Raw genomic sequence first — 14,403 nt, 5'->3', positions numbered from 1 at the left:
GCCATACTCATTCTATAACAAATTTGATAAAAACATTTAATAACTAACAATTGCTGCTTGATTTGAACCGGCAACCGAGCAAACTCGCGGCTATGAAGCTTTTGCATAAAATAAATGTCCCATCCTTACTGTTAACCTAAACGTAAATTGTTGCTGGATTTGAACCAGCTACCTGCCAGCTCTATATGTGTATTTCATTTCGTCTTTGGCAATGCAAAGCAAACTTTCTTTCCATCTTTCTTAATTTAGCTTAAAGATATGCTAAGACAACGCCTTGTTCTTAATTTATAGATTGTGGCAGACATCTTCTGGTGGCTGCTCCACATAAGTAGCTGCCACTAGCTAGCGTAGCCGCTGGCAGGGCCAAGTCTTTTACTTTAATTAGGCTTCAATCAATGCCAGCGGCAACGTTTGCGCCCTAGTAGCCCACAAGCACCGCCAGAGACCAAAGCGCGCTCCACTCCCCGTTGCCGTTGACAGGCACGTTGTCAGCCTTAATGACTGGCCCACCAGTGCACGGCACAATAGCACAAAAAAAGCTGCAACAACAACAACAACAAAAAACAGTCGAGAATTGGGTCAATTGCAGGCGAGACCTCAGCTATAGAGCCCCTCTCCGCACCCCTAGGTGGCCCCCAGATCGGAGCCGTAGAAAACTTTGCATGACAGTTGCGTTACGTCTCAGATTCAATTACGGCCAACTGCAGCTGTACACACATACATATACTATATACATATCTGTATATACGATATGCACATATATACATATATATATAATTTATATATATATATATGTATATCGTTATATCGTAACGTTATCGAGCCGTGCCTTAAGTGGCCCTATCAATGCACTTTGCTCAATTGAACCAGCTGCAACTTGGACTTTCAATGATAATAACCCCCGCCCGCCCCATCCCGCCCGACCAGCTCGCTTTTCTAATTTTCCACTGTTTTGCACGCAATTGGCTTGAAGTGCTTGGTGGATGGGAGCGGGGTCTTGAGTATGGACTGCTTAAAATAGACTAAATACCCGATTATATTGTTCTAAATAGGGCTGCAAAATGTGAAGGTTCGGTTTGTAAAGCTGCTTGCGCTCAGACTCGACCTTGCTTTGTCGCTTTTCTAACATTTCTTGTAACTTTCCATACAAAAGTGAAATATTTTACCTTAATAAATTGATTAGGAATTTAATTTATTTTTATTTCACTTGATTTAAGTTAATTTTTGAGAATACTTTTGCTGCATTTCGGTTCGTATAGCTGCGTGTGTTTTAACCCCATTTCCTACAGCTTTCAATACAACACTTGCACATTATAAACTTAAAAATTGATCAAGCATTAAGTGCATTTTTATTTGACTTGATTTAAGTTAACTTTTAAGACTTTTTAGGCAGCCGTTCGGGCTGTAAAGCTGCTTGTGCTTAGGTCTTGACCCAGTTTCGAACATTTCTAACATTTCTTGCAACTTTCAATAAAATACTTTTATGAAGAATTTAATTTAATTTTATTTCACTTGACTTAAGTTCGTGTTTGAGTCTTTTTAAGCTTGTGTTTCAGCCCAGGTTTGAACCTTGCTGCGTCACATTCCTAACATTTCTTACAATTTTCAATACAATACTTCCCCATCATGAATTTAAAAATTTATTAAATATTTAATCCATTTTTATTTGACTTAATTTAAGTTAAGTTTTTAGACTTTTCGGTTCGAATGGCTGCTTGTGCTCTAATCCAGGCTCGAATCTTGGTTAATCTATAATATTTACATTTCTTACAACTTTCAAACCGAGACTTTCTTGTTGTAAAGCAACTATAAATTTATTAAATATTTACTTCACTTGATTTAAATTAATTATGAACACTTTTCAAGCTGCAATTGCTCTAAAATTAAAAATTTGTCGACTTTAACTTGACTTTAAGGCGGGCATCCGACTGGCCAACTTGGCGGCCCACATCGCACGATCAGGCGTATATATCTATATATATTGCTGGCTCGTTGCCTGTTACAAGCACGGGCACAAAGTTGAGCATGCCCTGCTGCTGCCACATTTACGGAGTATGCAAAGAAAAAGTAAAACATTGGAGGCTGCGTTTGCTGGCATGAAATGTAGAAATTTCTTTCTATATATGTATAAAGTTGTTATTTTTTTTTTTGCTTATCTGCTTTTTTCTGCCTGGCTCCGTGAGTGGCAAGAACAGCCCAGAGTGCCGCAAATGATCATAACTATTATTACGCTGATCATATGGTTTTATTGTCGAATTTGCCGTCGTGGAACTTGTTTATGTTGTTCTTGTGGCTGTGCTTTTTGTTGCTGTTGTGTTTTTCGGAATGAGTTTGTGCCACTTTTTTTTGTTGCTGTTGTTGGAGTTGCGCATGGAAAAAAGCCAGCAGCAGCAGCAAGAAAAAAGAATTTCCGTTAACGGGGTCAGCAGCTCGCGCGCAAGTCAAGTCTTGGCCAATGCGTCTCAGCATTTTGGCCAGGTGAAATGTTTTGGCAACGCGATTTGTTGACGCTTTTAACTTATTTGTTGTTGTTGTTTTTTTCTTTTCTTTCTTCGCTTTTTGCTTTTTGCAAAGCTGTAGCCAGCGGCTTGTTAATTATACTTACACAACACCCTAACCGCCCACCCTCCCCGCATTCCCCCTTCCACGCAGATACCCGCTCGGCCCGCTCTTCAATGTTCTATGTTAAGGTTGAGGTTATCAGTGCACGAAAACGTGCCAAAGTACACAATATCAAAGCAAAGACAAGGACAGGCCAAATAACAATGTAAACACATTTGATAAACACGAAAGAACACGAAAGGCCAACAGCGACACGCCGAACTGTGAATACTCTTGCGCACATTTGACTCGATGCGGTTTGAATACAAAGACCTTGTTTTTTCGATATCCGATTTATTTATTCAAACCAAGTCAGAACTTTTTTTGTGGAGTTTAAGCTCTTATTGAGCTATATAACATATATATATGAACTATATAATGTAGTGATCCAATGTTAAGATGTGAATTATATCATAGAAGTTTAGTGGGGTTTGTCTTGGTCGAGATATTTTGAAAAACAGCATTCAGATATATATTATAGATATACTATACATATATAGAAATATATAATAAAGTGGTTCGATATTAATAAGATATTTGATATATATCTATATCTATAGTAAATATATAATATATGTGTTAGCCTCCTTTTTCTTAAAAATATATCCACCAAATCTGAAAATTACAAACTTAACTAAGCTACCTTATATGCATACTATATATTGTTACATATACTATATTGATACACATAATACCGTGATCCCATGTATATAAAATGTGATTCATATTATAGAAGCTTAGTGAATTTGGTAAACGTCAGGTTTATCATATAATAACTCATTCTTCGAGCGATCAAGTAGATCTATGGTAATGTTAATATGCTTGAAATAAACCCAAAGCTTGTCTAGATATCTTGCAAGAAAGTCAAGTAAAGCCTAGCAGAACCTAAATATATGCAGCTATATGGTATAATAATCCGAGCGATTTCTATATATAAACTGCAACAGAAAGATAGAAACATATATATCGACTTGGCATATGCTATAGCTTTTGGCTTAAAGAAAGCTTAGAATAGACTCTGCACGAATCGAACAGTTAGAGAAGTGACAAGGCGAGGGCTAAGCGTAAGGGGTCGAGGGGTTTCTGGCCAAGTGCTTGACTGGCCCTTGGAGCATGCCCTATATCATCATTATCAACATCATCGACATGGCATGGAATGTTGTTTAAACACAACAACTATATCGAGTGGGTTTCTGATAAGCGCAAATTGTTCACAACTTTTATTTTAGGTTTTTTTTCTGTTTTTTTGTTGTCCAACTTGGGACCTGAGTCGTTAATATGTGGGTTAAACAAGCGTTAAGTGATTGAGATACGCATTGTTATGGATATACTATATATACATATATATATATATACTATATACAGTAGACACTCGGTCAGTTATCGCTGGAATTCCTTCAAAAATGTAACACGTTGGATTCTACGCGCAATTTGGGAATTTCCTTTCAAGTGATTTCTTATATTTTGTACTTTTTTTTTGGTTAATGGACTGCCAAAGGCTTTATCTGGCTTGTAAAAACTTAATTGCCGTGTTGGGAATTGTATAAAGCCATAAAATCGATGACAAGCCATAATACGAATATAACTGATACAACAGATATCTGATTCCGTATTAACACACATAATCGTACATCTATAACACACAAGAGAATTAAGAACAAGAACTAGACAAATCGCCTAAACATATCTTAACTTATCAAAAGAATGTTAACTGCATGCTTTATAAATCATATCGATGTGTAGGGAAAGGTTATAAATAGCAGGAATTCATATAAACCTCATTGTTATATATAAATCATAATACTTTGCATATCAGGCTTCTGGGCTTCCCTAGAGGTTTTATTTCTAGAATAAAGCTAAAAAAAACACAAGTGAATCAGCTCCTCAGCCTCTCTTAAAGGAACTTATAGCAATAGGGAGTTATCTAAAATCGGTTCTAATATAAGGCCTGCGTATTTAACCGCAAGAACTTCTTGAAATTTAGACAGAATACCCGTTAAATCAGGGCTGCAAACCTATTTTTCTGTTTGAAATCGAATAGTTTCATTTAAAATAGGATCAAGAACAACTGAACCTTAACCTGAAACGAAGCACATTCTTCTAAAAAGTTCCTGAAAACAACAAAAAGTGGCTTAAAAAAATATTCATTTTAATTGTTTCAAGTAAAAAAGAAATATGACGAAAAGCTTAAAACAAAATCTGGTTTCGCAAAAGTGAAAAACCTGAAAAATCCAGTTGGAAAACAAAATTCGAGCCCAAAAATTTGAGAGGCGCCCCAAAGTAACGTTTCTTTCACATGCATAAATGCTGCCTACAGTGTGCACTCACTATAAAGAACGCGTTGCATGCAGAATAAATACTAATATGCAAAAAATGTGTAATTAACAACTGCAAAACAACAATAATAAGAAATCAAAAGAAAAAAATCTCTATATCAAGCATCTGCACATGTTAAGTTGAAGTTCTTGCTGACGAGCGCGCACTGTATGCTATTTGATGGCTTCATTTTGGTTATATCAGCTTTCAGTCACGCCTCTTTAAGCTGTTTGCCGCCCACACAGTAACTACTTGGCCGTGTCTAATGCCTTTATTGCTATTAGCTTAAGAATTTAAATGTAGGCATCGCAATAATTAAATATAATCGGAAATCCAAGCCCAAAGCTGCTGTTAACTTGACTGACAGTTAAACAGTTTAACAGCGTTTGGCTGGCGGCGCGCCCCTTCGCCAATGCCCAACTTTGGAGGGGGCAACAACTCGAAAGTTTGGTGCGTGGCGGCAATTAGTGAAGATGCCAGAAACTAAAGATGATGTCATATGTGTGTGTGTGTGTGTGTGTGTGTGTGTGTGTGGGCGCGAAATAGGCGCGGCCAGGCGGCGGCCTCCTTAGCCAATGCCAATCAATAGATGGCGCGATATAAATGGTCACGCATGTGCCAAGGCACTCCTGAAACTCTCAACTCCCATGCACAAGCTTTGCTGCTGCAGCGCAGCCAGCAGGAGCGCACCCAGAGCGTAACCCACGCCAAAGCGCGCCGACGGCAGCGCTGAAGGTCGCCAGCGTCGCAGTCAGAATGAGTTGCTTGCGCAAGCAGCAGCAGCAGCGGCAGCGCCATCATTTGTCTTATGCAACGCACGCGGCCTCAGCGCTCAGTTTGCCCAGCTAGCGCGACAAGTGAAGATAGCACACGGCATAAACGGTAAACGGTTAACAATCAAAGCAACATCTTCTTCTACGGCGACGGCGACAACTACAATCTGTCAATTGTGCGCTGCAGTTTTTCCTTTTACCGCGCCGGCGCCAATTGCTCTTATTGCTGATAAGATAAAACATCAGCAGCAGCAGCAACAACAACAACAACAACAACAACAACAACAGCAAGAAGAATAGGAGGAATAAAGAGCGCAAGTGCGAGAGCTTATGGGGAGAGAGCGCATACAGCTGAGCGCAGTTTGCCTGGATTGCTGCGTGCCTTGTTGTTCTTGTTGTTGTTGGAGTGCTGCCGTCTGGCGCTATTATTAGAGAGTTACCGTTGCTTTATTATTGCCTGCTACTATTATTGCCTGCGCGTGTGTGTGTGTGTGTGTGTGTGTGTGTGCGCGTTGTTGCTGATGTATTGGTGTTGTATTCGTGTTCTGTGCATATTTTGCGCGTTTTTTGTTTTCAGTTTTGTTAACGTCGTCGTCGCCGCCGCCTCGCAACGCTGCTGCCAAAGCAGAGAGTCCGCAGCTGAAAACAAAGCGAAGGCAAGAGCGCAGCAAGAAAAGAGTAAAGAAAAGACCAAAGCAAACACGCCGCTAGCCGCAGTTAGTACGCAGTTCTAAGCACTATTTTTTTTGTTGTTTCTAAAGTTGTCTTTAATGCGGGCTCTGTTTGTTTGTGTGTGGGTGTTTATTTTTGTTTTATTTTTATGATAACGTGCAAATTGTTGAACGATAAATGCACACAAAATAAAAAAAAGCTGCATTAGCTGTGCAACAAATACAAAACATTAACAAAAGCACAAGTAAAACAACAACAAAGGAAAGTGGCACGCGAAATTCTAGCAACAACAACAAAAACCAATAAGAAAACTGACCCTCAAGAGGGCCGTCACGTACAGTGTAAGTGAGTGAGAGAGCGAGAGAGCGTGCGATTTGCCGTTGTTGTAGTTGCTGTTGTTGTTGTTGGCAATGCGGCAGGCAATTGTCATTTTGACAGCTTCCACAATTCCAATCGGCAAATGATGAATGGCTCCAATAAGAATCAAGTGGAACAAATTTGCTGCCAATCAGTGAGAGTTTCAAAGTTTTGTTTTCTATTATTATTATATTTTGTTATTTTTCGCATTAGATGCGACACTATTAGAACTAATAATTGTCTTCACGATTTGTTTTTTCTACGCCAAGTGCTTTGTTTTTGTTTGTTGTTATTAACTGAAAACTGCACAAGTGCAATTCTAAGCTGACCAACTTGAGTTGTACAGTGAACGCTCGCTAAGTGGAACGCATAGTTGTATAACTAGAAAACTCCAAAAACTCAGCCATTTCTCACTCTTACTTCCGCTTTTGAGAGTGAATTAAAAAATGTATCTATAATTAGAATAGTTCCAGGCCAAAAGGTAACAAGATTTCTATCTGTTAATAAGGTGCTTCAATATTTGTCCCAGGTAAATAGAATTAACAATTCTTTGTTATTTACCCAACCATTTTTTGTTGCTTATGCAATTTGATTATCTGTTTGCATTTACCTGGACGCTATCTGAGCTAGCCGATCCGATCTGGAGTGCGTGAAAGAAAGTGGCCTGGCATTTGGCCAAAACTCGAATAGTGTGTGGCCCAAATGGAATACACTTCGATAAAGACCCGCCGTATGTTATTTAGCATAGGTTCTCGGCATTAGTCACCATTAGCCAACCGGCTGATAAGTCGGCGTGCTTCTATTTCCATCTCTATCTCCGGGCCGCTGACTGCTGCGGGTTTCTTTGGGCGCTGCAGATAAAGGCGCTGAGTAAACTTTTCCACAGGTGCCTTTATCACAGCCCGATCGCACCAGAGCCCACATACACACCACTAATACCTAGATATATACATGTGTGTGTGTGTGTGTGTGTGTGTACTTGGCCACAATTTGCATAGTTGTTGTGGCTCTTCTGACTAGTTTGCCTCCGGCTCGAAACTGCACAGCAATAATATCTACTAACTTTGCGCACACCGAAACCTGAATACCCTTGCAGGCTTTTGGATAAGTTTTAGACGTTTTCATTTTAACGATCGACTATATGCTTTGCCGATGCTGATAAGATTCCATGCTAAAACTCATGTTAATGACTGATTCCTTCTATAGATCCATATAATATCATAAGACTTTGCTTATATGGAGTATGAACATGGGAAAGCTAATTAATATCAAGATTCTTCAAGATATACTGCCGCAAACAAAAAGGTATAGCCATAAATTTTCATCAGGCTTATATGTAGGGAACATGGGAGAGCTCATGCAGCCCATGACAGCTATTGGATATATTCGTTCGATCTGGGAGATTGCAATATGAGTAATAAAAAGCTGGAAGATGAATCCGTGCAAAGATACATGAAGCTAGTTTTGGCACTAAAAGAATAAGATAGACAAATTATATAGACTCGACTGTTTTATATATGTTTTATATAAATATATATATATATATATATATTCTTACTATATACACTATATGTATATTTACATATTCTTGCTATATACTCTATATGCATATATACAATCTTTCTGTATACTCCGTATATACACTGCAATGATGAGCATCCAATAAAAATGATAAATACTCTGCAAGAATATATATACTCTATATGCATATATATATATTCTCCATGACTCGTGAACATATATACATCTTCTTGCTATATGCTCTATATATATGTATTCTTTCTCTATGCTCTATACACATATAAGTATTCTCGCTATATCCTCTATACACATACATATTCTCGCTATAGACCCTATATATTCTCCACGCTTCGCTCATTGATCAAGCTGCAATACCCTCTAGACAGGGTATAACAATGATGATCATCCAATACAAAATAGCCGCACGTCGTCGCTTGTGATATCATCGCCAGACTTTGGCTAAGACTCAATCTCAGCTTCGGGTCTCCCCCAGCTCCTACCTGCGTCGCAGCCCCCCGCTCCGTGCCCCCAAATGCAATGCCAATGCCAATGTCGCGTGCATTGCACAATGTATCTGAACGCGTTTACACAGCTCAAAAATTCCCAATGCCCCTCATTAGTATATATAATATATATGTATATGTATATATATATATATGCGATCAGCATTTCCTGAGCTCTGATTAATCATCGATCAGAGATTTGTTTTTGGGGGAAATTTCGTTGTTGTTTACCTCGCTTTTTATTTGCATTTGCATTTTGTGTTGTTTTCTTTTTTTTATTGATATCTTTTGGAATGTTTGTACTTCTGATTCGGCTCGTTAGCGCAAAGTGGCCCGAAAATGGAACTGAGCTTTACGATCATTTTTTAGGCATACTTACGGTTATGTGGCAGCAGGTGCATAACGGTAGAAAGTTGCCAATTTTGTGACTTGAAGTATTCATAATGGAACATTTATTGCCATGAGCCAGGCCCTAAACCCAATGCCTGTTCAGTATCATTAGGCAATTTAAAGGTCAAGCAATTATTATATATTTATTGTTGGCAACGGGCACATTACGAAATTCCTATTTAAGTTGATATATAGCTGCGAATTTAAATGCAAATGGAAACAGTAATAGATATAGAATTAGAAACAGTAATAGAAATAGAATCTTTGATAAATTACGTGACTGGCAACTAAATAGCTTTTAACTGTTGCGTTTAGATATTACAGGTTGTTGGATTTGATAATTGGGTGACATCAGCTTTAAAGAATCACATTCCCATAAACACAACTAAATAAGAGTTTAATTCTGGAGATGAGCAACAGCAGAGATTGATAGCTCGACTAAGCTGAAGCTTAAGCCATACAATTATCTAACCACAGATCGTCACGTAAACGAGCATATTTGGAGTCTAACTTATCTTTTCGTCTTTTCTCTCTATCTCGATTGCTTTTAAATATTCAATTTATCTTTCAGCAATATCCTTAAGCGTTTTCTCCAATTCTTCTTTGTTCGATTTCCTGCAACGTTCTGTCTTGATTTCTAGCTTAGTCTCTGAAGAGCATTTGCTTTCTTGCGATTCTTCTTTGCGCGAAGCCTTAAACGAGCAATGCTGCTTTCATTTCGCGCTCTCTCTCTCTCCTCTTTCTCTCGTTCTCCCTCTTGACCTATCTCCTTGCTAAACATCTGTTTACTCTTTCGGGTCTTTATCAAGTGCGTCGATTTAATGCACGTCCTCTTTATTTCTCTATTGCAAGCAGTTCACATTTTCTTTTGGCCTGACATCCTCAAACGTTCTACAGGCTGTCCTACTCTTATCTCGATCTCTTTCCCTCTCTCGGTCACATCATTTTCCCTTCCTTTCTTTCGCCCTTGCAAGCTCTTCATTTTCCCTTTAGGCCCGATATCCTTGAACGTTCTAAAAAGCAGCGCTCATTTATCTTTTCCTCTTCAAGACGACATTTTTGATCGTTTTATCAGCGGCATGGCTCGACTCCGTCTTAATTGGGAATCAGATTGAACTTTACCATATACGTATTCAAAAGAAAACAAAGGCGCACTTAAACCATAAAAACCGCATAAAGACTTTTCAAGTGCTTCTCCAGATAAGCTACAAAGAGGGACTTTGCTTTACAATCGTTTTGAAAAAAAAATAAAGAAAGATGTATGTATATTGAGATATGGCAATTAACATACAGAAACGCAGCTGTTTATAATTAATGATGGGACAATAATTGAATTGCTTTTGATTGACTCAAACACTCGACCGTTTACCCTGTCAATATCTAATTGCAAACTGAAGGCTGCCAAATCAACAAATATATAGTATATATATATGCACAGTTATATATCTAATCTGGGCTAGAGTCACGTAATATAAAGTTCTAGCGGATGTCTGATATATACCATAAAGGTCAGTATGTGACTCGATAAGTGCATGCACAGATAGTTGAATATATATATTTATATATATGGATATGTGCTTGTGAAGTTCATAGATCTCTTTCTTTTCTTTGTCAATTTGAATATCAATTTTACAAAATTCATTTAGTTCAGTTTTGAAGCTATTTTTCGCCTTCCCTCAACTTTGTGCTGAATCAAAGCCACAGCCTTGCGGCAATCGGTCAGTCAGTCGACTATATGCTATATACGCATACTATATATATATTTTATTTTATTTCATTTAATTTTAATTTATATATTTTTGGCCAGAACAATGCAACTGGCATGTTTTCGGAACGTGATGATTTTTGAGAAGTGTTTCGATGTCGTCGCCTTGTCGCTTTGATAGCCGAGGAATTTTTTCTTACTCATGTTTATTTCAAGTTTAACTAACTGGCTATAAAACCTCAACCGCTCCGCCCCGCCTCGCTCCGACTAACTGCCTCTCGCTTAGTCACACACACACACACACGCACACACACACATTTGTGTGCTTAAATAGCCAAAAGAGCGAACAACAACAAAAATTGATAAGCAAAAAAATAAAAATTCTATGCGATTTGTTTAGTAAAGTTTGCACGTTGCTCGCTTCCATTTCTCAGGGCATTAGAACGAACGAACAACAACAACAGCAAATCGACAAAATAGCTAAACAGTGAGTAAAATTTAATTAGCCAAGCTAATAGTCGGGCTAATTAGTGCGGCAGCTCGTTAAAAAACAAAAGCGCCAAATCGATTTACAGATGCTACAAGGCGTACACAACAAGGGACGCCAAAGGGGTTCCCGGGGGAGAGGTTGAGGGGGGGGGGGGAGGTATGCTCGTGCAGATTGAAGCAGTAAGTCGGACACGTGTCTCAATTACACGACTGAAAGCATATACCCGCTCACATATGTATCCATATAAATGTGCGACTGTTGCAAGTCTACCCTGTAACAAGTGTCCTATGGGGTGTTATACAAATCAACAGGCATCGGGCGACAGCATACTATCTTGGCTATTCCACTGAAAAAAGGTGTGCATACAGGGTATCTCTTAGCCGAGTAATTGTTAGATTCTAGTATGCTTTTTACACATGAACGAATCACACAGCGATAATTATCGATTTTGGATCTTGTATAGGTGCTTCTTTAACATACAGTTATTGGAAATGTTTCACTCCCTTGACAGCCGCCCTCTTTTAGAATTGTCTAAACTCCATTTTATTTATAGACCTGCCTTGTGCCTTATCCGAATTATAGTCCGCTTTTATTTAAGTTAATTTTCCTTATCAAATTTAATTTAATCGAAGTTCATTTAAGGGAATCAAAAAGAACGTGCGCCGCGTGCATGCAGGGTATCTGTTAGTCGAGCACTTGCTTGATTATAGCATGTGCCTTGTACACATTGTTGTTGTTGTTGTTGTTGTTGTTGTCATTATTGCTGCAATTGTAAGTAATTTGCATGGCCAATGAGAAGACAACACACACACACACACACACACACATACACAGAGGGAGAAACAGTACCGTTTGAGCCACGTCATTATACAATCAAACGAGCTAACCGCGTCCCCCACTCCCGCTCCACCTTCCACGCCCGCATTGTGTGCAAATTAAACGCACGCGACAAAAAACGCGCGCGGCAGGTCGTAGGCGGCGCGCGGCTTTTGCCGCCTGCTTCTAGATAGCGCAACAAAGGCCAATGTGTGCGTGTGTGTGTGTGTGCGTGTGTGTGCGTCTATCGCTGTTTATTCAATATTTTAGAGGACGATTGGCGTTAAGCATAGCGCAAATAGCAACAAATTTAACAGGTTAATTGATAATAAAGCTGGCCGCGTGAGTCGTGACACGAGCAAAGTCTCTAGATATCGTATGCAATGCGATATTTGTTGAGTAAGTGGAACATCGTTTACGAAAGCGAGAGTCAACACAAGAGTAGCTAAACATCTTGACAAATTTCTTATCTAATCTCTAAAAGAAACTGTGTCGCGATAGCCCAAACTTAGTAAATATATGTGTATATATGCATATTATTTGTCACGCACCCATCTCTAATTGCCTAAGCTATGGACGCGCCCGATTTGAAAGATATGCGCATATCTACGTCTATATATTATCGCGGCAACTTTATGATAATCATAAATACTTGTCTTTACGATCGCATGCAAATTTGCAAGCTGTAAATATTTTAACTAGTTTGCGATTATTTTTCTCAACAATCATTTTTTTTTACGATTGCTGGAAACGATTTTTAAAGCTGCCCATTAAATGGGCACTTGATGTGGCTTGCTTTAGCCTAATTTTATTTAATTGCAATTTCGACTGTCTAAAACAGACAATTTGCAATGGAAGATCCAGCTGGAGGATCAGCTGCAAATACTATAAAATACTCTAAATACTCTAGGGTATTTCCAAAGCTTAAAACTCTTTGTGCTTGTCTAGAAGTTTATAGAATATGCGTGCAATTCGCGTGGAGCTCAACTGAATAGCAAAACAAGCTGCAAACTCAAAAAAGAAAAGTCGCTGGTTCGATTTGGGCTTTGAACTGTCTTTGATCTGTCTGCCTTCGGTTTTGGTGCATGAACCTCGTCTCATACATCTTTCCAAACAGGTTTTTGTTCCAATATTTTCAACATTTTAATGAAAGAAAAGCTCTAATGAAAATATTGCAAGTCTTAGATATTTTCATATAGAAGAAAATCTTTTACTTTTGAAATACTTAACTCTAACTTAACTCCAGCTGCTGTGTCGTATAATATTTGTAAAAATTTGCCAACTCCAAATGCATTATTATTCATTTGATTTACGTCTTGCCCAAGTTGACATCAATTTGTTAACATCTGTTTGGCATATTATATGGCTAGCATAGTTAGAAGAAACGCTTTGAGAATTGAGTTCTTAACCGTTTCAGGTTAAGTTGGCAACATTCCAGATGATGTGCGTCTTTTGGACGCTTATCTGGCTGACATAAGCACATCCGAAAGCAATCAGACCTTACATAGAGTCAACGTATGGGTCTCTATATAACATCCATATGCGTGTGAATGAGTGTGTGAGCGTGCGCGTGCGTGTGTGTGTGAGTGTGTTCATTTGTGGGCCGACGTTGTCGACGATAAGAAAGCCATTCATTACACAAGGAATGCGTGTGGCGGCTGCTTTACCACGCCCCCCGGCAATTGCCCGCCCCCGCTTAGCTCGTCTATATGCTTGAGTCTTGGCCAAGGGGAGGGGGGGGGGGGGGGGGGGGGGGGGGGGGGGGGGGGGGAACCCCCCTGCCTCAGGTGCTTGAAAGCGTTATCAGTCCGCTGGCTTCTGATAAGCGCGTTGGCGCGTCTTTGGCGTTTCTTTTTTTTTGTATTATTTTTCGTATTCTTCAACGTAATCGTAATCAGCATTCGAATGATTTTCACTTGCAGATTTCGCAGCGCACAAATCGCACGCCATTTTTTAGTATGCTTCAGAAATATTACGAAACATTCTAGAGAAAGAGAGAGGCGAACAACAACAACAAGAACAAGAAACGATCCAGAAGAACAAGAAACGGAAACGGAAACGGAAATAGAAATAGTTCAAATCTAGTGAAAACACGCAGCAAACAGCCTGAACGAAAGTGAGAAAGAGAGAGAGAGCGAGAGAGTGAGAGACAGAGAGAGAGAAAGAGTGTGCGAGCCCGCCACGCCCCAAAGATGAGCAGCATGAAGGGCGGCTTCACCACACTCAATCGCTGGTTTGGCCGCAAAAAGGGTAAGTCTC

The 14,403-nt window shown here is 39.2% G+C and overlaps 1 protein-coding gene across 1 annotated transcript in view; it reads left to right on the top strand.

The window, feature by feature from the left end:
- LOC115766818 (flocculation protein FLO11) overlaps positions 1-14,403 on the top strand; it is a 34,046-nt gene that overhangs the window by 15,137 nt on the left and 4,506 nt on the right. The window contains exon 2 of the mRNA XM_030710854.1: positions 14,067-14,394. Within this exon, the coding sequence (XP_030566714.1) occupies positions 14,337-14,394 (58 nt within the window). The 5' untranslated portion in view covers positions 14,067-14,336. The remainder of the gene's footprint in view (positions 1-14,066; positions 14,395-14,403) is intronic.

Source organism: Drosophila novamexicana, unplaced genomic scaffold (assembly GCF_003285875.2).
Source record: "Drosophila novamexicana strain 15010-1031.04,08,12 unplaced genomic scaffold, DnovRS2.1 tig00001270-arrow-arrow-pilon, whole genome shotgun sequence".
NCBI classification, from domain to species: Eukaryota; Metazoa; Arthropoda; class Insecta; order Diptera; family Drosophilidae; genus Drosophila; species Drosophila novamexicana.
The sequence above is the reverse complement of the archived record's forward strand: the minus strand, read 5'-3'. Positions and strand labels throughout refer to the sequence as shown.